Source organism: Haemorhous mexicanus, chromosome 4, assembly GCF_027477595.1.
Source record: "Haemorhous mexicanus isolate bHaeMex1 chromosome 4, bHaeMex1.pri, whole genome shotgun sequence".
In the NCBI taxonomy this organism is placed as follows: domain Eukaryota; kingdom Metazoa; phylum Chordata; class Aves; order Passeriformes; family Fringillidae; genus Haemorhous; species Haemorhous mexicanus.
This window is the reverse complement of record NC_082344.1, coordinates 27,185,769-27,209,500: the sequence shown is the minus strand read 5'-3', so window position 1 is coordinate 27,209,500 and position 23,732 is coordinate 27,185,769. Positions and strand designations below refer to the sequence as shown.

The following is a 23,732-nucleotide window of genomic DNA, read 5'->3' as shown; positions in this document are numbered from 1 at the left end:
AAACTAACCAGTGTGTCTCTCAGTTGGGCAGTAAGGATACCAAGTCCCAGGGCAGTGCAGAGATCATGTTCTTGGGGTTCAAGCCTGTGCTCTTAGCCCCACCCCTTGTTCCCTCACACATTCCCTTATGTCACCTGCCAAGCACTGCAGGTCTGGGGGACAGCTCTGGGCAGGTCTGTGCTCCAGGCTGGGAAAGGGGATGCCATGGCCCTGTGTTCACACCTCATCGACCTGTGGTGCATCAGGCAGGATGGAGGGAAACAGTGGAAATGACAACTGGGAGTTCTTGGCTCAAAAAGAGATTACAGCTTGTCAGTCAACCCTTTTCCATTTAAACTAAGCTGGAATGGGACTTTGGTTGCTGGTCATTACAGAAGCAGCTGGAAGGTGTGTGTATTTCTGGCAAAATGTGTTTGTGTTCCAGCAAAGGCCTCCCCTTGCTGTTTGCTTCTGCTCAACCCATCTGTCTGTGAAGGCTTCCAAGGCCACCCAAGTGCAGTTTCCTTCACTGGCTTCAGTTTGTGACACCGTGTGCTGAACTTGTTCCCAGTGTTTTGTGAAGCAGCCTGTTGCTGTGAAAAAGGGAAGGCAACATTTGTGGTTTCCCCACAAGCTCCATTTCCAAGCCATGTTCACAGGACACTGATGCTGTTGGAGAACATCATCTCTCTCTTCCCCTTATGCTGCCTCTCTCTCACACAAACTCAGTAAAGGTTTTTAACTAAATGGGACATGCCAGTTTGTTAAAGCTTCATTAAGGGAAAAAGGAGGACAGAGCTTTAGCAATACAGTGCAAGAATATAGAAGACCTGTGTAGTTTTATAATGACATTTTATTCAGAAAACAGTCTGTATAAAAATATTTACAAATACTTTGAATTTCTAAGTTGAAATAAAATGCTACTTATATGTCCAAATCTAGATTTTCTTTCTTCTTCCAATGTGCTTTTGCCTTCCTCTTCTGCACTCTTCTCTCAGTAAAGGCAATTACCAAACACCTTCTGCATGATCAATACCAAACACAGATTGCAGTGTGGCATAGCAGGAGAGGTTGGCGGATGGTGTTTCAGCATAAATTTGATTGCTGTGCAGGGAGAGAGGGTCCCTCCTCTTTGCCAGCCCTCGAGGAGGCACAGGATTGCTCAGGGGATCTTGCAGCTGGGTCAGTCTGGTCTTGAGCCTCTCCAGTGTGTCAAATTTAGCTTCCAAAATGGAACACCTATTTAGAGTACAGCACCAACATCATGGGGATCCACTTCTTGTCTCTCTAGTGAGCCACAATGCTGTTAAATGTGTGTCCTATGATTTCTCAAAACCCTGGTTTGTATACTAGTGTGCTTACATGATGCTGCTCACCATTACCTACAGATGCTGTTTGAAACAAGCATTCCCTTGTAGCCATCACTGTGGTATAAAGCTAAACCATATAAAAATTTGTTATGCATCTGTCACTTTGAAAAGGGCCTTGAAATACTACTCTCTGGATTGCAGTATAGATACTATTTACAAAATGTAATTCTGTCATTTTTCTTTCGGTTTAAAGCCTAAACAGGTAATAAAAAGATACTTAATGTTTCCAGAAAGGACCTGTTTTAAATAAAAGGTTCAAGGTTACAGAATGTGATACCGATGCTTAGTTGTGATGCAGCTTGTAATAATGAGTGCTCTGAATAATCCCAAAAAGTTTTGAACAGTGACCACATCTGTGATTAGGTGGCAGCTGTTTGAATTAAGTGTATTACAGGCATACACCACGCATGTCAAACCCACACACCACTCGTATCAAACCCGCACTCTGGTTCTGCAACCGTCCCCACGCGTGACTCGGCAGCCCCAGAGCACCCAGAGCCACAGGATCCTGTGTGTGCAGAGCTGGGTGACCTCTGGGAGGGGGCACAGACAGCACTGGAGACCTGAGGCTGCCCTCTGGTAAGCAATGCCTTCCCCTTGGAGAGAGGCAATTCCTGCCCGTGGAGCAGTAGTGCTGGCACACCGCTAGGAACTGAGGGTGGTGTTGCGCTCCTCCAGCTGCTTCCGTATCTGTGACTGGAACAGAAGGACAGCCCATTACTGCTTGGCTGCGTGCATGTGGGTGAGTACAACCCACCCAATTCCTGGTATTATTTTAGGAATTAGTGCTTTCAAGCCTTTACATTGTCTCCTCATTCCTGCCATCATGACCCAGGACATGCGGTCTGGGCTGATGATCCATATTGTTTACCAAGCACATATAATGACATCCTTAGAGATGGAAGTGATTTTCTTTTACTTGTGAGTGTGCCTGTAAAAGTGCATCCCAAAAATGCTGAAGTGGGTTTGCAGGCAGATACATTATGCCCCTGTGCATAATTATGGCACTGATGAGGCCACACCTCAACTGCTGTGTCCAATTTTGGGCCCCTCAGTTCAGGAAGGTGCCTGATTCCAGAAAAGGGCAGTGGAGGGGAAGGGGCTAGATCATAAGTCCTAAGAGGAGCAGCTGATGGAGCTGGGAGTGTTTAGCCTGGGGAAGAGGAGGTTCTGGGGTGACCTTATCACTCCCTGAAAGGAGGGGGTAGCCAACTGGGGGTTGGTGTTTTCTCCCAGGCAGCCAGTGGCAGGATGAGAGGACATAGCCTCAAGCTGTGCCAGGGGAAGTTTAGACTGGACATCAGGAGGAATTTCTTCACAGAAGGGGTTTTTAGACATTGGAATGGGCTGCCCAGGAAGGTGGTGGAGTCACCATCCCTGGAGGTGCTTAAGAAAAGACAGGGTGTGGCTGTGATACTCATTGCCACTGTCTAGTTGACAAGGTTGTGACTGATCAAAGGTTGGACTTGATGAACTCAAAGGTCCTTTCTAACCTAATTGATTCTGTGATTATGTGAAAACTGCATATTCCAATCTAGCTGGCCTGGCAGCCAGAGCAAGTTCTCCCATGTTGGAGGTGCTGAGGACTGCAGCCCTTGGGTGCCCCAGTCATGGGGGGCTGTGCTGGCAGTAGCAGGTGCTGCTGCCTGGGATGCCCTGCAGCAGCACACATCACCTTACCAGCTTCCAGCGCAGGATTTTAATCCACTCGTCAGCTTCTATCCCCGTCTTTGCACACAGGTAGTATGTCCTTAGTGGGAACACTAAACTGTAAGTAAACAAAGCTTTCTTAAGTTGCTAGAACAACTGGCAGTTCTCCCCAAAACTGAGCCCAGCTGGCCTGTGCCAGCAGTTGCTGAGACAGAGCAGGACAGGGAGGCTGAGCTCCCCTTCAGGCACCAGGAGGGAGGTTAACCAAGAATGGGTGACAGACAGCCTTTTACAGCTCAGGGTCCTTAAGGACAAGGACCCTTCTAAGGATGAAAGACCCACTTTTGGGCACAGAAGAGGTTACTGTGTGACCTGTATCAGTGTCTGACCCCAAGATCCATGAGTCTAGGTGATGATTAGAGATGGTCACAAAATTAGAAATGCCCGCTACACATAGGCCCACCTTTTGCCAGGAGTAATTTGGCAAAGCCATGCAGGACTGACAGAGACTGGCTGACAGAAACAGACTTATGAGTTAGAGGATGAGGAGGCTCACAACCACCAAAGGACCTTTCAGAAGCACACATTGGTTATATTCCAAAATTCCCTTTGTATTTTGAACTTCCCAGCCATGTGGAGAAAATCCTGCAACCTACCAGAAACAATTGACTCTTTCCTGGGAATAGTCAAATTGCACAGCTGAGCATTCAGTTAAGTCAAGTGCTCGAATTGGTTCCGTAGCCTTAAAGAGAAAATGTTTTAAAATGTAGACACATGAAAACAGAAGATAAGGTTATCTCAGTTCATCTTCAGTGCATCTAGACACTTGCAGGCACCTGCACAGGTTTTTCCAGGCATAGTTACAATGGCTGTAACACTATAAGCACAAACTAGCAAGCATAAAATCACATGATTTTGTGATTTTATGACACAAAGTGAGCTTAATATGAAAAATGCAGGACAGTTCACATCTGGATAAGCAACAGGGAGATCTCTACAGCAGGAATGTTTGAGCTACGTGGAGGCTGCTGAGGGTTTGGCTGATGCCATGTAATGTGACTGATACAGCAGCAAACCTGGTACCACTCTCAGCTAAGGTTTACAAAGACAAAGGCATGGGTATAGGTCTTATCAGACCAGCCAGCTGCTGGGGATTTAATTAATTCCTAAATGCCTTAAAAGGATGAAGCTGGGTAAGCAGAAGTGTAGACGTAAAGCCAAAGTAGTGCTTGCAGCAGAAGTGATAGGTTTGGCTGCCTGAGAAGCACGTGTGCACAAACATGCACGCATATAAGTGCATAAAAGTTTCTTTGGACAAGCTCAGGTGTAGGGACCTAGATTGTGTATAACAGCAACCCATCTCCCTCAGGAGTTTCATTCTCCCTAGGTGTGAGAGTTCTTCCTCTGTTTGTTACAGCCTCACATTGGTAAGGCCTCCGAAGAAGCAGCGTAATTGCTTTCTGCCCAAACACCCTTAGCTGTTTCCATGGTCCTTCATCAGGTGTATGGAGGTGTCTGTTGCTTTCTCATCTTCCCTTAAAGATGAGAAAAATATTATTTTTGCTGACTCAGTGGCTGTTAGTAATACTCTACATTAGAAGAAAGCCCCTTGGGGTGTGGTGTGATACCAAATGTTATCCCAGGGTTAGCTGCAGGCTGCCCACCTGTAGGCACCTGCAGCCCCACAGCAACAACAGGAGTGCCAGGAGACACTGGAGCTGTTGCCTGGAAGGAGGTCATAGTCCTGACAAGCACAGGAGTTCTTCTTGACTGATAAGTCACTAATGGAGCGCTGCTCATTGAAATGCTATCCTGCAAACTTAATTCAAGTTGTCTAGTCTGAAATGAAAACTGGTGGAAAGCCCTGCAAAACCATAACTGTTTAGAAATGGTAATGTTTGGTGAGAGAAGGCTCTTGTGTCTGCTCTTGTGTAAAAATCTGTTAGAGGCTTGAAACAGGTCTTGGCAGAGGTGAACAGTTTAGCTGTTTATGAAGGAACCTCAAACAAAGTCATTGTAAGGGCAAAGAAACTCCAGCTGTGTTTCTTATCTTTACTCATATCAGGATAGAAATGGAGCAGCAACTGTAAGGATGCTGCAGATTAACCTTTGTCAGAAGGAATTTTTAAATGAACAGTTTCCTATGCATCCTGTGAGACCACTTGAAACAAAAGGATGAAATCAAAGAATGCAAAGGATACCACGAGTATTTTTAGAACTATTTTAGCAGCATGTTCTCTGTCAGGCTGTGTCTGAGCTACAAATAAAGGTTGTGTTGTGCTAGTAGCTTAAAATCCACTTAACAAAGCAACACAAAAATGTATTCTAGGCTAGGTTGGGCAGGGCTGGTCTAGTGGAAGGTGTCTCTGCCTGTAGTGAAGGGCTTGGAAGAAGAAGATCTTTGAGGTCCCTTCCAACCCAAGCTATTCTGTGATTTGGTGTAAAAAATCCCTGTAAACTCTATCCAGTAGCTAAGACTGGCAGAGCACAGTAGATGTTTTTCAGCTGTAAAACTTACTTTGTCTTGTTGAAGTCATCAGCAAAACTGAGTTTAATTGACAGGTTTGACCCCTCTGACAGTTTGGGAAGCTTTAACTTGGAAAGCTGTGATACAGTTGTGAGAAACCAGAGACACAAGGAGGCTGCAGCTGCCTGTGTAGATGTTTAAAAGGTAGAATTGGTGTTTGCTACTTACTGTCTGGTCTTTGAAGTACTTCAGTTCATTCCTATGCAGTGTAAACCACCTGGTTTTCCAGCTCTGAAAGATCAAGAATGAATAGTAACTGCTTTGGGAGAGTTTAGTCTAAAACTTCTTAGGAAAGATAAACTTTCAAAGCTGCTGACTTGCTCAGGTTTACAGTTGGGCTTTGTTGTTGCTCAAAACACAAATTGTTCCTCTCTGCAGGGAAATACAGATGGAGCAATTTCAGCTCCATGTTGTCTTTAGCTTCTGTGGGTAATCACAGAGTGGAAGCAACAAGTAAGAGTTTTCCTTACCTTGACTATTTTGCCTTGTTTTATCAAATATCCTTCCTTGGTACCGAGCTGTGAAGTAAGAAAGGGACAGTGGTTAGAGGCTGAGCTCTGCTTCTAAGTCCCACATCCCCCTCTTTGCCTGCCTCAGCAAGATGGATCTGTTCTTTGGGAAACTCCCCAGAGCCACTTGCCCTCATTTCAATGGTCCCCCTGGGCAGATCCAGCTGTCTTAGGGTGAACATGGAGCAGTGCTGGCTCTGGAGGCAGCCCCCAGGCCGTGCCTCCCTCAGGGAGCTCCTGCCCTGCCCCTTCTCAGCCAAACACACCAAAATAGCTGCAGTTACACTTCGTTAATGGGTGTCCCTGTAGGTGTTGTGACCAGGAGCACATGGGGTTTAACTGACTGTGGAATTATCCCCAGAAAAGGCTCCTCAAATGCAACCAGGGAAAAGTGCTGTTTTACTGAGCTGTTCTCTTCTCTCAACCAGGCCCTGCTGGACAGGAAAAACCTGTTATGTTCAGTGTGCTTTTTGAAAAACTGGGGTTTGAACTGTTTCTCTGGCATCATGAGTGACACTTGGACCTTATGACTTCTTAGATACTGGAATTCTCTGTAGGGACCTGGCTGTGAGACCTCTGAGAATCAAAATCTTGCCAAGTTACTGCTTGTTCTTGAAAAAAAATGTTACCTTTTTACTGGTTGTGTGTGTAAGTCAAGCTTCTTTGGAGGTTAAAGTGTAACTTGGTGCTGAAGGGTCGGTTGTGAGGCACATCAGAAGTGGTTCTTCTTGCAACTTCATTAACCATATTAACATAACTCTTCCTCTTTCCCCCCAAAAATACAGTATATAATTAAAATACTTTGCTCTTGGTTCAGAGCAAACTGTTCTGGAGAAACCACCTGTCTCACTTAGACATGAGTTACAAGGGATTTAGAGACTCTAACTGCTGTTCAAGTGAGTCTCCAATGTCAGAATAAGTGGCACAAATGCATACAATGATTTTTTTGTGCGTGTATGCATTTTTTTAAATTCGTGATAATTTTAATAATGATAAATTGTTCTAAAACATAACATGAGAATTAAAATCTTTCACATATTCTTTGTTTGGATAGTCAGACTCACCCAGGTCAGCTGCGGACAGGGACAGCATTGAAGTGACAAGAAGTATAAAAGCCTTTATTTGCCATGGGCCTGTACTGAGCAAGTCTGTATTTGTTTTGCTTGTTTGGCAGAGACTTCCTGTATTTACAAACCCACAGAGGGATTAATAACCAGTCTTACTCCATAGCTCACTCCAACAACCATGCTAGACTCAGGCCAGAAGCACCCCTCCCACCAGAACACAACTTACTGAGGGAGCATTTGGGACAAGGTCACTTTCTGTCCTTCCTGTCTGCATTGCAGTGTGAACTCGGACAGACTCATAAATAGAAGGTTCCTCCACTTGCCGTGGGTAAGGATGCTTCAACACAATTAAAGTTCCTGGAGAGAAAAGAGCAGGAGTAAATCATCTGGCGAGTCCAGCTTAGAAAATAACTTGTTAGTAGCTACATCTCTGAGGAATGGTTAATTTCAACTTTTCCTAAAATTCAAAAGGTAGCTGTGAAAACTGTAAATAGATGGTACCTTTTCAAAACCTTTACCCTTGCAAATGCTTGCATGAAATCTCTTGACTTATTAAATTGCTTTCCTGCCCAAGATGCTGGCTTGGAGGGTAGGCAGGATGCTAAACTAGATAGGAGGCACAAGAGTCGTGGGGTTTGCCAACATGCCACTAGCTGGTGCTTAAATCACCTAATCTGTCAGAGCTTTGGCTACAGGCTTCCTAACAGTAAAGCCACGTTACCATCACCCTCAACTGTTCTTACCACAGCTCTCCCCAGTTAAACTTTTCATTGCAGCCATTCTTCTTTTTCTCCAAGTAAGGTCATGTTTATTGTATGTTCCCTGCAAAAAAACCTGCATTCTCAATAGTGATTCTATGTACTTTTCAAAATAGTACTTTTGTACTTTTAGTACAATAGTACTATTGTACTTTTCAAGAACATCCTTGAAATAGTAACTGCTCCAGCATCTAACTCCATTCTTTAATGTCACAGCATACCAAATGCTGCTCCATTTGCATTTATGCTGATATTGCAGCTCTTAAAGAGGAGGGATGCTAGAACTGGTAGCAACTTGGACTCGAAACCTACAGATGTATAAGTAATTTAAAAGTATTCTGTAATGGGAAGGGCTAAAAAGAGAAGTGGAAAAATTGTATTTGAAGTAACTAGCTGAAATCGGCGTGCAGGCACAGGGGGTGTATGCAAATGTGATCTATTCAACTTGCTGTAGGTGGAAAGTCAATATTGTTTTTTTTTTCTATCTGGCCTTGCAGAAAAATTATGCTTTACCATTTGAAATAAATTGAGAACAGCTTCATCACATTCCAGAGGAACTACTCCTGAGCTGTTGTATAGAATCAGGGTATCATCATCTGTACACCATGGATAAAAAGCTCCATTGCAGAAATGGAAGGACTAACATAACATTTTATACAGTATTTGTTTTCTAATAAGCTCTCTGTGGATTTTTTTTTTTTTTGCCTCCACGAAGACAATTGTACAGAATAAGCTGGTAATTATACACAAGATCTAGCAAAAGCTGCACTGTAGCAAGATTATTCTGCCCCATCTGTATCTGCTGATGCTGGATTGGAGGTGACTCTGATGAGCCCCTACCTCATTTTTGACAAAACATGGTTATGACCCAGGAGAAATTTGACACCTGTATCTGAAGGTATAAAAAATATTATGTTAATGAGTGTTAATTCTCTCTTCTCCTCTACTGTTTTCCATGGTATGGTAAAGTGGAAGATTTCTTGATATGATATTCAATTTTATTTTTTTTATTTTGTAGCACATCTGACTTAGAGATTTCACAGAGCCAGTAGAATCTGATTAGGAAAGGTGGCAAGTGTTGATTTCATCCACGGAGATCAGACAAAACCAATGTCTTGCTTATTAGTGTCTGTAACACATGCAGTGAAAGGGTGAGGAATGGGGAAATACAAGTTTTATGTCACCTGAAATCTTTACAGGGCTAGGCCTGTGGATGCATGCCTGATTTCCCAGGAAAAATAGCTCACTGGCACAGAGCATACATGTGGGAGCTCTGTGTTTGAACCACTCTTGAAAGCAATTTAAAAAGAGAGTGTTTTGAAAGATACAAGATACAATATTGAGTGTGCAACTGCATTTTTCTTGGGGGAAGAAACTGGCAAAGGAGCCCTTGAATTTAATGTTTGGGTTAGCAGAGTACTGGTGCAAATTTAGTGTGTGTGACAAGTTACAGTTATTGCACGTGCCAGCTATCATTTAACTGGGCTCTTGCATACATAATTAGTACTGCTCTGAGTTATTTGCATACACTTGCCACAGAGAACACTGAAGTTTTGGCATTAACTTGTACTGACATGTCATCAACTCTTATACTTGAAGCTAAATAAAACTGATATTGCCATGATAATTTCCAGTTTGTTTCTCCAGGGATTCTAGTCTGATGGTGTTCAAGTCACTTGTAGGAATCAAGTTTAATATTTTGACCTTTTAATTCAGGCAGCACATTGGTTGTTGGAGAAACTTGTGCTTTTCTCTCTCCTCTTAAAAGCAAGAAAAATCACTGTGATGGCAGATGCCATCAGTACGGTGATGGCATTGCAGGCAGAACAGGAGAGCTGGTTGAAAACACATTCCCTACAGGAAAGAGGAGCAAAACATTCTAGGCTCCTTCCCTGGACAAAGAATAGTGAGATGAAACAATTTCAAGTCACTTTTCCACTTATTCTTGTTGGGGGATTTCAACTTCATAGATGAATATTTATTTTCTCACTAGCACTGTGCTTTGGTTTTGCTGGTTTTGAGAATGTTCTAATCCTTCTGGTATTTTGAAATCCTTCTTCCTCTGCGAAATTGAAAGGAGCTCACAGTCCTGGTTGGCAAAAGCCCAATAAGCTTTTTGTGGTTTATCTTCAAAGAACTTGAAAGATTTTTTGAAGTGGAATTTATTTTGATACAAATACAAATGTGAATTTATGAACACTTTAGCAGAAGATCTATTTGCTAGCCCAAGAGAAGCTCCTTTCAGTAAGATCTTTGTGAAGCATGCTACAAATGTGTTCATACACACAATATGGCTCTCCTTACCTGTTTCACTTCCAATTAAAGGCTGGTTTGCAAAGTGCATGACCAATTCTTTCAAGCTAGAAAATTCATTGAATCCAAACTTGAATGAAGTTCCTGTGTGCTCAACATGGAAGTGTTTCACAGAATCTTTACCCCTAAAATAAAAGAGGAAGATTTGTCAAGACGTAAATGCCAAAGGCATTTTGCAGATACAGTCCTTATTTAGCATCTTTCACTGCAGGGCCCCAGATCACAGGCTGCCAATCACTGTCCTAGTAGTAATACTACTGCCAGCACTGTCCCTCACTAATACTCAACACAGCTGAAAATCAGATTTTAGTTGCTGACTTACAGGTATGAGATGATGAAAGCCAAGAAAGGCCAAGCTGGTTGATTGAACTCTTGCACCAACAAAAAGACTCACAAAAGAGATTTCAAGCCTTCTGCCTAAATAGCATGAAATCTTTTCACTTACTGGACTTCAGCCTTGAGGGTGTACTCAGTATATGTCTTGCTTTTCAAGCAGCATCCCAATGTCACTGAAAATGTCTTTGGTTTCCCTTTGAAAAATAGGCTGTCTCTGTTTTGCACCCGAACAGGTTTAATAACCTAATTTTAAAGACCTAGGGCTTTAGAATTTGTTTGCTTTGTCTCTGTATTTGGATGATTGGTTCCACTATGCTGGGCACTGACAAACATGAACCAGGGTCCTTGTTCTGTAAGGGAAGTGGCAGCTTTTGTTTATGAAACCTGATGGCATTTAGAGAAGTGTGCAAGGTCTCACTTCCTGGGTAGGCAATTATTTTGACTTCAAAAGACAGTGAAGCACTTGTTGCAAATACTTCTCCCGTGAAAAAGATACTTTTGTAAACGTTACTAGCACCCAAAACAAACTGTCTGAGGAAAAACTTACACAGCAAATATACTGGAAAAGTGTGGTGAAGAAAAGTAATTATAGCATCTCTAACATTGTTTATTGCACTTCCAAAGAAGATTATGGTTTCAAACTGGTATTTAAAGATTTATCTTTGAACAGTATTTATGATACTGTAGAAAACAGAAGAAGAAGGCCTCTGTGGGCCCCCCCCTGTTTTGTGCTACAGTCAGCCGGGGCACAGCAAGCCAAGTGCAAATACTCAACACCAGGGTAGAGCTGCTGTGACTCTACTGCAATTACAGGGGTTTCTATCTTTTTGTTTAATTTCTCAAGACAATGTTGCAATGAGAGCAAATTCTACTCTGCTTCCTACTTCCCTTTCAAACTGGCTAATGCAGCAGGGGGAGGGGATTTCAGGCAATACTCGACCTCTCTTCCTACAGCTGTCAATGAAAACCTCAAGGGATGGCTAAGCAGTTTTTCCTTGAAAAACCCCAAACTATAATCATGACCAAAGTTCCTTGTGAGGCTGAGGCAGAAAACAAAGTAAAAGCTACAGAAGATATTTCAGGACAGAAGGGAAATGACAGCTAGAATTGCTGAATTTATCCTTTCTACAGAAATGCATCAGAACAAAACTGAATTACTTATTCTACTATTAAGTTCTAATATTAGTCAAAAAACTGAAAGAAAACATAACACTAACCAGTAGAAAAATTGAAAAACACTTCAAAATCAAAATCAGTATTCGAAGGAGATGTAACAACCCAAACTAGGAGAACAGAATAGAAGACCAAACTTCAGACTGGGCTATTCAGTTCATATGGTAATGCAGTGAGTAATTCTCACTACATGAAGAGCTGAACAAGAGATTGGAATGGGCCTGAAATAGACTTTTGCAGGTCTTCTAAGGCTAGAATCTATTCAAGCAGCAAATTTATTTTCATTAATTAGCACTTCTGTTTCCTATTAAAAGAAGTATTTAAATTTTGGTTTATTACAATAAGTTGTTTCCTGAAAGCCCTTTAAAACTACCTTCAAGATACATATATATATTTAATTGGCTGAGGTAGTTATCTCAAATAATCCTTAACAATTTAAAGTAAAAAATATTAACCAGAAAAACAAAGATTCACTTAAAATTACTTTTTTTTTTTTTTTTAAGAAAGCTATTACTTATAAATGCCCCTATTCTTTTTGGCAACACTTGCACTGAATTCAGTCATTGCTACTCTGAATACTCATTTTGTAACATCACCTTCAGATCTTTTGGGCACCCTTTGTATAAATAGCTGCCTACAGTGGTAATAATTTCAACAGTGTGTGTATAGGCACACTTGCTCCTAGATCTTCTATCAGAAGTGGGTCCAAGACCTCATTGTTGCCTTTCCTGGGGAGCAGGGTATGTGCAAATCGGACTTTCCTCAGTTCTCAAGCAACTGCTCTTCCAGATTGTAACAGCTCCTGGTAGTGAATATGCAGAAAGCCACAATCTCAAGGGCATATGCTGTGCTCCTGTCAGGGGTGTGAATAACCAGCAGCATTACACAGATCAAAGTGACTTTAGAAAGTTACTGTGATTCAGCTGAGTTGTGGTCACAAATTGTTCAGAGGCTCAGTTTGCAGCAGGAATGAGCTTGCATGCACCAAATTTTTGGCTAGAGGCTGCTTTTATCATACAGTTGCCAAAGGTTACAAATGTTTTTCGGGCTGGTTACCTCCACCCAGCCAATGTGCAGCAAGTACCTTGTGTGTCTAATGCCTCCTTAGGTTGCCTTGCTAAATTGTTCCGGCTTCTCGTCTTCTGGGAGATTCTTTAAATGTGATTCCATCGTGAAGTAACGAGGCCAGGCTTCCTCTGCTCTGTATTGGTTGTATCCTGAATAGTTGTGTTCTAAACTGCTGTAATTGACTTCAAGGCCCTGGCATTGATCTCTCACCAGATGCTATTCAATTTAGTCACACAGACCTGGCTAAGATTGAACCTTAGCACAGAACAGAGGAGTAAAACCAGCCAAACACTGGATCATCCTTCAGAGGTGATGGTTCCTATACAGGGATTCAGAAACTAGTAAGATTAGCACCTGTTAAATCTTTGCTGCTCATGTCCTCATCATAAAACTTTTCTACTCCCACCAGCTGTTTCTTAAGCTCTTTTAACTGACATGCAGATTTTTATCGTGCAGACTGAAAATTTACAGCCATTCTATAGAATTATGTTTCCTACCAATAAGATTAATTCATAATTTGGAAAAATTATAGAAGTTGTCAAATCCAATCCATTTTTTTTTCCTCTAGCAAAATGTCATTCAGTGGGATTACACCAATAGGAATATATTTCAAAATAGTTTAAGCCCTAGGGAAAAAGAAAAACTTGTAGTGTATGTGACATTCAAACATGGAAGTAAGCGCAGCATTAGATTAGTTCACCCTGTCCATAGCTCACCTTACAGAGAGGGAGTACAAATCTTCCCTTTCATTACTCTTCCTCAAAAGATAGCTCCCGTCCTTCCCGTTGGAGAGCAGCAGCGCTTCTGCTGCGTGTCGGGTGAGATTGTCATGGTACCACCTGGGGAGACACAGGGGGTTAAAGCATCCTTCATTCCGATGCTGCTTTTTGGAGCAGGGTTAGAAAAAGCAGTGTTAGTTGCAGTCCTTCCTCTACAATTTTGAGTTACCACCACCCTCACAGGCACTCAGAGATTACACAGATCTGTGCCCCTTGCAGTGGCCACCTTTTGATACAGTCAAAAAACTATTTTTCCTTAACACAAAGTTGTGTACAAACAGCTGACTGTTTTTCTGGATATAAAAACTCTGCAAATTCTGCTTGCATGAGCAACAAATTACCCAGGTCTGTGCTGGTAAGGTGAAAGCAGCTTTGGGGGCCATAGAGAATCCTTTGTCTATTTTCAGAAGCTGCACTTCCTGACATATGTATGTTCTTTGGTACACATCCTCTTCTGGGCAAACAGGCAGTGCTTAAATTCTTCATAAACTTTGAATTTCCCTCAATGCATCTTCACTGCCAAGAACTGCAATTAAACATGCTTGCCTAAGCTTAGAATTAAAGGGAACAAAATTAAGTGATAAAATTTCAGTGAAAATTAAGATATCTTGCTGCTGTTGGCTCTTGGCCAGGTGTGATCTAACTAAGAAAGGAAAGCATCTAAACACTGTTTCAATTTATCTTCAGTGAAAATTTACTTCATTTTTCATAAACTTTTGCAAGGGCTTCACAGGGAGAAAACCCTGCAAAGAAGTCCAGGAAGTGTAGTTTATGAGTTTGTTTCCATTCAGAATGTTCCACAATGGAAAGACCCAATTTTTTACAAGAGACAAGGATCTCACTAGAAACAAGCCTGAGACTGAACACAAAAAGCTGGAGCTGTAAAAGGTTGGAGCTGAAATCCTGCAAGGCACGTGATAATAACCATAGCCATGCACACACACAAGGCTCTGGAGCAGGAGGGAGGGAAACTACACCCAAGGCTCTGCTGGGAGCAAGCTTCCCTTGTCTGTATGTGGAGTGGTGCCAGGTCACCTTTCCCTTCCTTTTAAATGCCTGTAGCATTGGGAGCAAAGCCTGACACTGCTTCAGCCAAAGAAACACAGTTCCACTGAAAGCAGAAGTGCCATGGCAGCCCTTTCCACAACTTGTAGTGTGACAGTCAGAAATGAAACCAGGTGTAATTGTATCCTCTTTCTCCCTAGCTGTTCATCCTAAGTTTCCACCAAACTTGGCACCTCACACAAAGCTTTAACTCTGGATTTGGACGGCTGCCTATTTGAAAGGCCAGCTGGCTGATGAATTGCTTTATGAGAGACTCCAGACTGTTAACCCAGAGGAAGAGAAGATCCATGTGAAACTCAATACAGGCAGGGCATTGCTGTTTTGGCTCTAGAATGTGGTCCATCTACACAGTAGAATAAAATAATGAATATTTAAAGAGTCAAAGTGTCATCCTCTGGAACACCTGTTAGCCAAAATCCGCTTTGGGATTAACTGCCCAAGTAAGGAACAGGCAAAGGTCAGATCATTCCTGATGTGAGCAGGATGGTACCAGCATGGCCAGACCTGCAGCTGAGAATGCAGCACTGTGTTTTGGGTGGGATTTCGTAACACTGTTTGGCTCACTTCTGTGCGAAAGAAGCAGATGTTGAGAAAATCTGTGAGTGGTCATTGTCAGGAAGGAGGCAGATTTAGTTTGAGGTTGCTCATAACTGCGTTGTTACCTTATTTCCAAAAAACACCCTTTTACTAAACTTGAAAGAGAAGTCACTTAAGTTTAAAAAATGCTGTGTTTAAATTCACACTCTCTTTACACATAAAAGACCAGTGACTAATGAAATGTTACTACTATGCAAAAAAAAATAGATAAACCAACAACAAGCCCCTTAATTGGGAAAATAATGTTGTTTGAAAGCACACTTTTAAAACTTTGCTGACAAGGCTGTACCAGTTTCTTGCCCAAATATGCTGTCTCAGACAAAAATCCCTCAAATGTTACTATGTTCCTCTTGTTCAGGTCAAAAAAATAGAAGTAGATGGGAGACAGTAATGCAGATCTTGGTGTCAAAGGGACTGTTACACGTAGTTTTGGGGTTTTTCTCTTCCTGACTGTGACAGATAGCTTGATCAGGTTAATTCAATATTCCACTGTGAAAATGGTCTCACAAACTTTGTTCCAATTGCATAAACACAGGTAAAATATTAAAATGCTGAAGAAAATTTAGAATTTGCATCACAAACCACCAGGAAGGTAAGCAAATACACACCCATACAGTCTGCTCTCACAATCAAGCCTGAGCTGAAGTTTAGGTTGTCTTCTGAGTGACGCTGGGGCAGAAAACAGTTGATACAAAACACAATACTGTATCTACCTTCATGCTGTCTTAAAACAAGAATTAAGGAAATTAAAATACTTTACAAACAATCATTTCTTTGAAGCCCCTAGAAAGTCCTTCATAAGGTGAATTGTCTTAAATCTTTGGGTTTGAACATGATGGATAATGTTGGATAATTGGGATGTTTCTGAAGGTCACTCCAAAAGTCACCTTTATATTGTCTTGTATTCACTACAAAACAAGTCCAGAAATCTGCTCTGTACTTTGACACCTTTCAGACTCAAAACCATCAGTAGTGTAAAAATTGCCTGAGATTCTTGATTGAGATTTCTCTGAGAAACCCAAGAAGAAAGATAGATGAAATTCTTTCCTTGCTTCAAACCCACTTCTTCTGGCTGCCCTTGGCCTTGTATGCCCTCCCGATATGTATACATACTTCTGGGAGGTTTCTCTTTTCTAATTATTTCATTTCTTCTATTAAAAAAAAAGTGTGGTCAACTTTTTGGGGTTCCCTTTCTACAATTTGACTAGCAATCTCAGGCTCAGAGTTTATAGCTGCTGTCATTTATCCATTCTTGCTACTTTAACTTCATCCTAAATGACATAAATCTCTTTATCCCATCCATGTAAGCACGCTTGTGTTCTCGCTGTGTGTCTTGTTGAATGGCCATGCCATCCTTCCTGCTCTTTGGAATGGCCAGGGAAGACATGTCTTAGGATGGGCAAGCACAGCCAGTGAGATCACTTTTGGCACTCTTTGAAAAAGAAAGCATTTTCAGACACCAGCCTATTCATTATGCCACAGTGCATTGGTGATGGCATAGAGGAAGGACTTCACTCACAGCTTTTACAGGAAGGAGAAGGAAATGAGACACCCGGTGCCCCAGAATGCCCAAACTCATCAGAGCACTCAGCCTCGCCCTGAAGATCTGTCCCTCCAGTGACCAGTGGTGTTTCCCCATGGAATAAGCTGGGGGCTGCTGTAGTACAAGCCGTGACTGTGCTGGCCAGCTGTGCCTCTGCGGCTCTGCTAACCATCACAACTCCACAACAGGATGCACTCACGTTAAAATCTCTTCTTAGGAAGATCTCTCTGTAGTTAATGCAGCAAGTAGAGCTACCTGCACCATGGTGAAGATCAGGAATATGTTACAGCAAAGTCTGGGGTGGAAACTCATTATTCAGGTTAGAACATCATCCTCAAAATGTTCATTCGTTCTTTAACAACCCAAGCTGTTCCAATGAAAAATGTTAATGAAACTTCATTTCTGTGTCCTCTGCAGACGAGCACCCTTAGGTATGGCATCTGTAATTTCTGATAATTCTGTTTTCAAAGAAAGCATGTGGATATTTTGCAAAAAAAAATCTGCCTGTTTTAATAGGGGCTGCTGAATAAACTTGTATTGCTGCATCAGGTGGGTAAACTTTTTAACAATAACAGAGTACACAAACACTCATCCATGAAAGGGTGAATGCTGAGTGACTTGCATAATTCTCTTCTGAGCCATTTTTATGTGCAAACTGTGTAACATCCAGTAGAAACACTTGCTTTTCTTTCTCACAAAAATGAAAGATAGTAGCACCAAAAGAGAGCACGGCTGGAAGTCCTGGCTGCTATTTGGTGCGAGTGTTTGGAGTGATAATTCTGCAGTATGCCCAGCTACCAGATAAATGCAATAGGCAGAGGCACACTTAGTTTTTGTGTCCTTATCAGATGTTCTCAGACAGGTGTAGTCTGGATAGAATTGGAAACTGTGTGCATGTTTGGCTTGCTTTTGTGGAAAAGTCAGGCAATTCAAAGTTCCTTCTGTGAAGCAAGAAGGAGATTCTTGGTGTTCAGCTGGGTGAGCTGTGCTCTCTTCCCAGCAGGTCCCTCCCCTGCTGCAGCAGGGGCAATAGTGCTGGTACCATGAGGTGGGTGGAAAGCACTTTGGCTCTCTGAGCTGCAGGAGCTAAGCAGGAACACAGCAAGTCTAACTGATCTCTTGTCCACCTCGGAAAGGTAACAACGACCCAGGTTACTGGGAAGATCAGCCACATGTGCTCCCAGTAGGACTTCACTCCAGTAGTACTCACAGCAGTTACTTACCCTCAGTTGGTTGACTGGATTTTTTGTTGTTTGTTTGTGGGGGGTTTTTTGCGGTGGTAGATGTTGGCAAGTTTTGTGTTTTGTTGTTTGTTTGTTTTTTTAATTAAATATGTCTTCTACCACAAGGAGTTGAATTTGCTCACACTTTGAAACTATATTCTAGCCTCAAAGATGTATTCCCACTCTTAGGTTAAAACAGTAGATCCCATCTGGATGGAGTGCATGGGAAAGCACTGACTTATCTCCTCTGGCTGGATGCAATGCCCTTCACACGCCTGTGCTCCAAAAATGACTGTAAAACTGACTCACTAGTTCTCTATTTTTGGCACTCTGTATTTCAGCAACTTCCAGCTCTTATCTGTCAAGTTTAGCAGTTTGGGATTTAACTTTTTTTTTTCCTAATATCACACCCTAGAAACATTGTCCACCATCTGAAAATTGCAAAAGGGTACTCTGTACCTCACATCACTAAAAGTGAAGTTCTGGCCATGCTTTTAATGGTGCATGAGTTGACAGAGCTCTAGAGAATCTCCAAAAAGGCAAGAATGCTAAGACAAAAGTTACAGATGTCAGGCAACCAAATTGGTATTCATTAGACATCCTTTCAATCTGTTAGACTGAAATTCACAAAACTGTGTAAAGTACTTTGCTGGAATATAAGGAAGCCATTATATGGGGAAAATAATTTTAAAATAGAAATAAGAGGAAATAACATCATAGTATCCAGTCTTAAGGTTTGTCTTCTAACTGTAGACTTTCACTAGTTCATCTTCTGCTTTTCACTTCCATTTTCTCTCCCCCTTCTTTCAACTGCCTTCATTCTGATTTTCACCAATTATTTGGCCCATTTTCTAGTCACTTTAATTTTTATCTTCCTTAAATTAGATAATAGAGATTGAAAAATTCTTATGACCATTTACCCTGTTCCAGTCTAACGTTCCTCAGTTTCACAATTTTATTATCACCTGATCTAGGCCTGTGGCTTAATTTATCTTCTGTAACTAAAACTAAGCATGGAATGTATTGTCCAGCCCTACAAATATCATCTGTCATGGTATTGTCAGACCTGAAAGGGCATAAAAGTTCTGCTGCAAGGGGTGACAAAGAAAGTTTGGACTGTAGAAAGGGAAAAAAGGCTACAAAAATTTGTTTTCTCTTGCCCCGTGCCTTTCACTTTTGATAAGCAAAGTGTCACCCAGACTAAGCTGTATAGGGATGGGAACTGTGCTACCAGAGCCGCCTGTAATTACCGGGATGACGGGATACTCCACATTCTCACCTCTTGCGCAAGTAACTGCACAGCGGAATTCCCCAACCTCGCAGTGCGTGCTCAGCCGCAGGAGCTCCACGCTGCTGTTTTCTGGCTGTGCTTCAGCTCCAACAGCAACAAAGGCAACTGGAAAAGGGATTGACTCCAGCAATAGCCAAAGAGGCCTTCAGAGAAGAATCCCATTATCAGTTTCCTTTTCCTTTTAAACCAAGGCGCTTATGTCTCTTTTGGCAAACTTCAGAGTTCCCTTTTAAACATTTTGGTAGATTTAGGGACAAAGCTAATGGGTGAGGCAACAAGTTTTTAACAACGTGTTCTGCTTTTGATCTTCCTTCTCACTGAGCATTAGGTCCACCTATATACACATCAATACAAGGAAGCTGACTGTAATCTGAATTCTCCCTACACTGCTGACAAGTTTCCATTCTGTTGAGCAGCTAGCCTGGTAAACTACGAGCATATCCTGGTACTCAGCCTTTTCTCTTAAGAGTAAAGTCCTTCCCATTTCACACTTCTTTAAACCTTATCCAACTCCTTTGATTTTTGTACCGGAAAGCAGAAGCTTTAAAATAAACTGCTTCAAATTCCCCCCAAAGGTACATGAATGTTGAAGCTGCTTCTCATTTGAATGACCATTGTCTCTGTTGGACACACACTCCTCACCAGAACTGGGTCTCAGTTGTGCTGGATACTGCACCAGCTGCCAGGGGAACTCTGCAGTGTGAGAGTAGGGGACCGAGTTTAGGATGGAAAACCCTTGTGATGACTGAAAATTTAATTGTATGGTCTGGAGAGTGATACACCTACTTGTCAGAGCTGAAAAAGTATTTACATTAGGATATCTTTCAGACTGTGCTACAGGAATGTCTGCTGCATGAGGGCTTCTTTTGCACCTTTAGGCAAAAAAAAAAAATTTTAAAAAAGAGAGAGAAGAAAAGTGGCTTTAGTACCAGGTGAAAAGAAAGGGCCTTGTTTAATAATTTGGAGGGATTCTTTACCTGGCATTACTTATTCAACTTTAAAGCATTTAACTCAACACACTTCCCTGAAGGAGATGCTGAGTATTCTGTGGAAGGGTGAAAAGTTTAGGTTTTCCACTGAAGTGGAAGTAAAATAAAGAAGGTACAGCTTTAAAAGTGCATATTTGTAGCCCTCTAATTTGTACCCTTTCCTTCTTATGGATACCACATTAAGCACCACTTCAAGCTGTATTTCTACAAGACTATCTATGAGGATGAACCCCTTGCTGTTTATAGGCACATGTTTCTGGCATATATTAACTCAGACCACATTGTGGAAATCAGTAAAAGTCTGGTAATAGCTGCAACTAATTTTTCTTTCCTTCTTCCCTGTAGACTCTGCTTTAGGATGAGCGCAATCTTACAGATGTAAAGAAAAGGTATAAAATGGCGACTCTGGGTACCACTGCAAAGTGACTTTACTGAATTTTGTACCTGCTAGGTGCTTCAGTTACCAGGCATTTCATTAAAAGGTTCTTTTAAATATGGGAAAGTAGCACCAGTGGAGATAGTATTCCAATTTGTTCATTGAGTGAACGAACCACAAAAATAAGCAATGAATTGGTCCGAATCACCAATTAATACTCGGGAAGCAAAACACCTGTACTTTTTCCATCAGTTCTTTTTGAATGCAGAGCTGACACCAGAGCCTTTTTGCTTTGTCAGAATGATCACTGGCCTTTCTTCTGCTTTGCCTCCCCTTTGCATTGCTGCCACTGATCCCACCCTGCCTGTGCCCACCCGTGCTGCTCCTCCAGCCCGTTTCTCCTTGCCCACAGCAATGCTGCCGGTGACAAAGTGACCCAAGCCTTCCTCCTGTAAAAACCAAAACTAACTGGCAGAAAAAAATGGGCGAGTCACATAAGACAGGGAACAAGGTCTGTTGCAACCTTCAGCCCTCCTTTTTGCTCCTGGGCTTTTGCTTTTCGGTGAGCGTGATGTCCTCCTCGCAGTGGCTGTGAATTGTCCTCTGCCGTCCCTCCTGAGGCCCCGGGCACCTTTGGGAATCCTGCTGCCTCCCGGGACCAAGCAAGGACAGCAGCTCTCCAGACCAGAGCCCAGGCCCAGCTACAAGGAGGCAGCTGAAGGCACAGGGAGGGCAGGGATCTGAGGACAGGTGTGGGTTTGGTGCTCCCTCGGAACGCAGGGAAGTGGCACGGCCCACCCCGGGCTCTATCCGATGGCGATGGCTTCGAGGCCGCAGAGGTTCTCCGAGGGAAGGTGCACCCCTGCCACCAGCTCCCCACTACATTCGAACCGTGTGCCCGCGCTCTCGGGTTTCTAACTATTCTTTATTTCTCCCGGTCCCCTGTGCCAGCCCCTCACCCCCATCCATCAGGGGACGAGGCGCTGGGCTTCTCCGCGGGCCCACAGCACCGGAGCGCCTCGGCGGTCCCGCTCAGACTGACCCGCCGTCACCTCCCCAGCCCTCACTTCGCCACGACACCCAGCAGCCGGAGCCAGCAGCTCCCACGCCGACAGCCCCTCGGGTGTCCCGGCACGCCCAGGGCTGTCCCCGAGGGCCCCGCGGTGCCGCTTACCCGAGCGCCAGCAGCTCCCGCTCCAGCGGCGCGGCGGGACGCGGCTCCCGGCGCTGGGCCATGCTCCGCGGCTGCTCCGCCGCCTCCGCGGGGCTGAGGAAGTGCGGGCCGGCACCTCCCCGGGCGGGACCCGGCACCTCCCCGGGCGGGACACGGACCCTCCCGGCCCCTCCCGGCCCCTCCCGGCCCCTCCCGGCCCGGCCCTCGCCGCCCCGGAGCGCCCCGGCCCGACGGTGAGACCCCCGCCCTCGGCAGCAGCTCCCAGCGGTGCCCGGCGTGGCTCCCATGCTGCTAACACACCTTGGTTTGTCGCCAGAGTAATTCATACCTCCCGTTGCTTTAACCTGTCCCTCCCAGAAGGTCGTATTCCAAAGCGTTTCGTTGTCCGCTCGTTTTTCTCCTGCAATCAATCCGTGAGTGCCCCTCGTCTCTTCCGTGTCCACCGAAGCGCTCAGCGAGGAAATCTGTGGAGGTGAAATTTGTGGATTATTCTGTTAGTGTCAGGTGCTCAGTTCTGTCCCCAGCCAGCCCCCAGAGCCCAGGGGGGGTGTGCCTTACAGCTTTCCATGGCTCTGCCGTTGGATTGCCAGGGAAGGGGGATGCTGCTTGCCCAGGGTCTGCCCCGGCGCCCGGACCCGCTGATTTCCGTGGCGATCATCCGTGCAGGCTTTGAAGGGGTCACGCTCTCTTTCTGAAACAGGAATAGGAACATAAACTGCTAGAAATGTACAGCTTCATTCCCTCTTTGGAAGTATCAAGAGGACTGAGCTCTGTGGATGAGAAATTTCTGAGCATTATCTGGTGTCTGTTCTTTCTAATGCTTAAACAATTTCCTGCAATATAGAAGTTATTTGTATTCCCTGATACTTCATGGACAGTAATTATTATAGGTGTGGCAGATTCCTTGCTAAACTTTTTTGACAAAAGGGCAGGACTCCACCAAAAAAAAAAAAAAAAAGACAATGACAGAATGCTCCTTTCCAGTCGTAGTGAAATTTTCACCAGGTGTCCAGGACTTAAAGTTGTTTCTGAAAAAACTGGTATTCAGAGAGGATGGAACAGCTACTTATTTTCCCACCAGCAGTCCTATGAACTGCATGCTCAGTATGGAGCTAAGAGTCATTTGGAACGTGATTTTTTTAGCAGATCCTGCTGGTCTTGGGGAATCAGTTTTGAAAGCGCTTTTCTAGACTCCCAAATGGAAAAATCTTCAGAGAGGTTCCATGCGTCAGATCAGACTGTCCTTTGAGTTTCTAATTGTGGCTGCAAGGTGCTCTGCTTCTGTACTTACCTGTTCATGTCGACAGGCAGACATTCAGTTGTAGATAAAGATTCTGTGAATGAGCTGGGGTTTTTTTCCTTACTAGGAAAACTAAAGTTTTTAGCGGGGAAAAATACTTTTTTCCTTTTCCTGAGTTTTCCCCTTCCTCTATTGCTTGTTGAAAGCTTGTGATCTGATACTCTCTTTGGTAACCTGACTCTGAAATCCACAACATTTGTTAAATAGATGCTTTGATGTGTCCATGGTTTGCTTGTATTTGCTGGATAGATTTATTTATTATTGTTTTCCTGTTCTGTGTTTGATTTACCAGTGATTAACCCATTCCAGGTTGTCTTGTCTGTTCTACTGTTAGAGGCAGAAAAGCACCTATGAAAATTTCTGGGTTACAGAGGAAAAGGCACAGAAGGAAAAAATAATTAAATTCCAAGCAACAAAGAGCCACAACTAAATTTTAGTAAATTCTACTTTTATCACTAATGGTCTTAAAAGTTCGGCCATGCAGGCTCAAAGGTGGTTTCCAGCCTTTGTGTACACCATTGTGTTTTGTGCATCACTGTGTTGTGGTGGGAGGGGGTTCCCATCTGGGAGTAGACACTTCCTCTTACTCTGCACCTGAGAGTGCAATGTTTCCTCTTCATTTGTAGGGAAAAAAAAATCTAAAAA

At 43.2% G+C, this 23,732-nt stretch overlaps 1 protein-coding gene across 1 annotated transcript; it reads right to left on the bottom strand.

Annotated features, from left to right (window-relative positions):
• Positions 1 to 814: 814 nt before the first annotated feature.
• Positions 815 to 21,940, bottom strand: DAPP1 (dual adaptor of phosphotyrosine and 3-phosphoinositides 1). Its single transcript, XM_059844168.1, has 9 exons — positions 21,788 to 21,940; positions 13,467 to 13,589; positions 10,165 to 10,298; positions 7,329 to 7,459; positions 5,997 to 6,044; positions 5,695 to 5,757; positions 3,656 to 3,741; positions 3,030 to 3,117; positions 815 to 2,045 (listed from the first exon to the last, which is right to left on the bottom strand). Exons 1-9 carry the CDS (start codon positions 21,847 to 21,849, stop codon positions 1,995 to 1,997), a joined length of 786 nt encoding a protein of 261 aa, XP_059700151.1. The 5' UTR covers positions 21,850 to 21,940; the 3' UTR covers positions 815 to 1,994.
• Between the last annotated feature and the right edge of the window lie 1,792 nt (positions 21,941 to 23,732).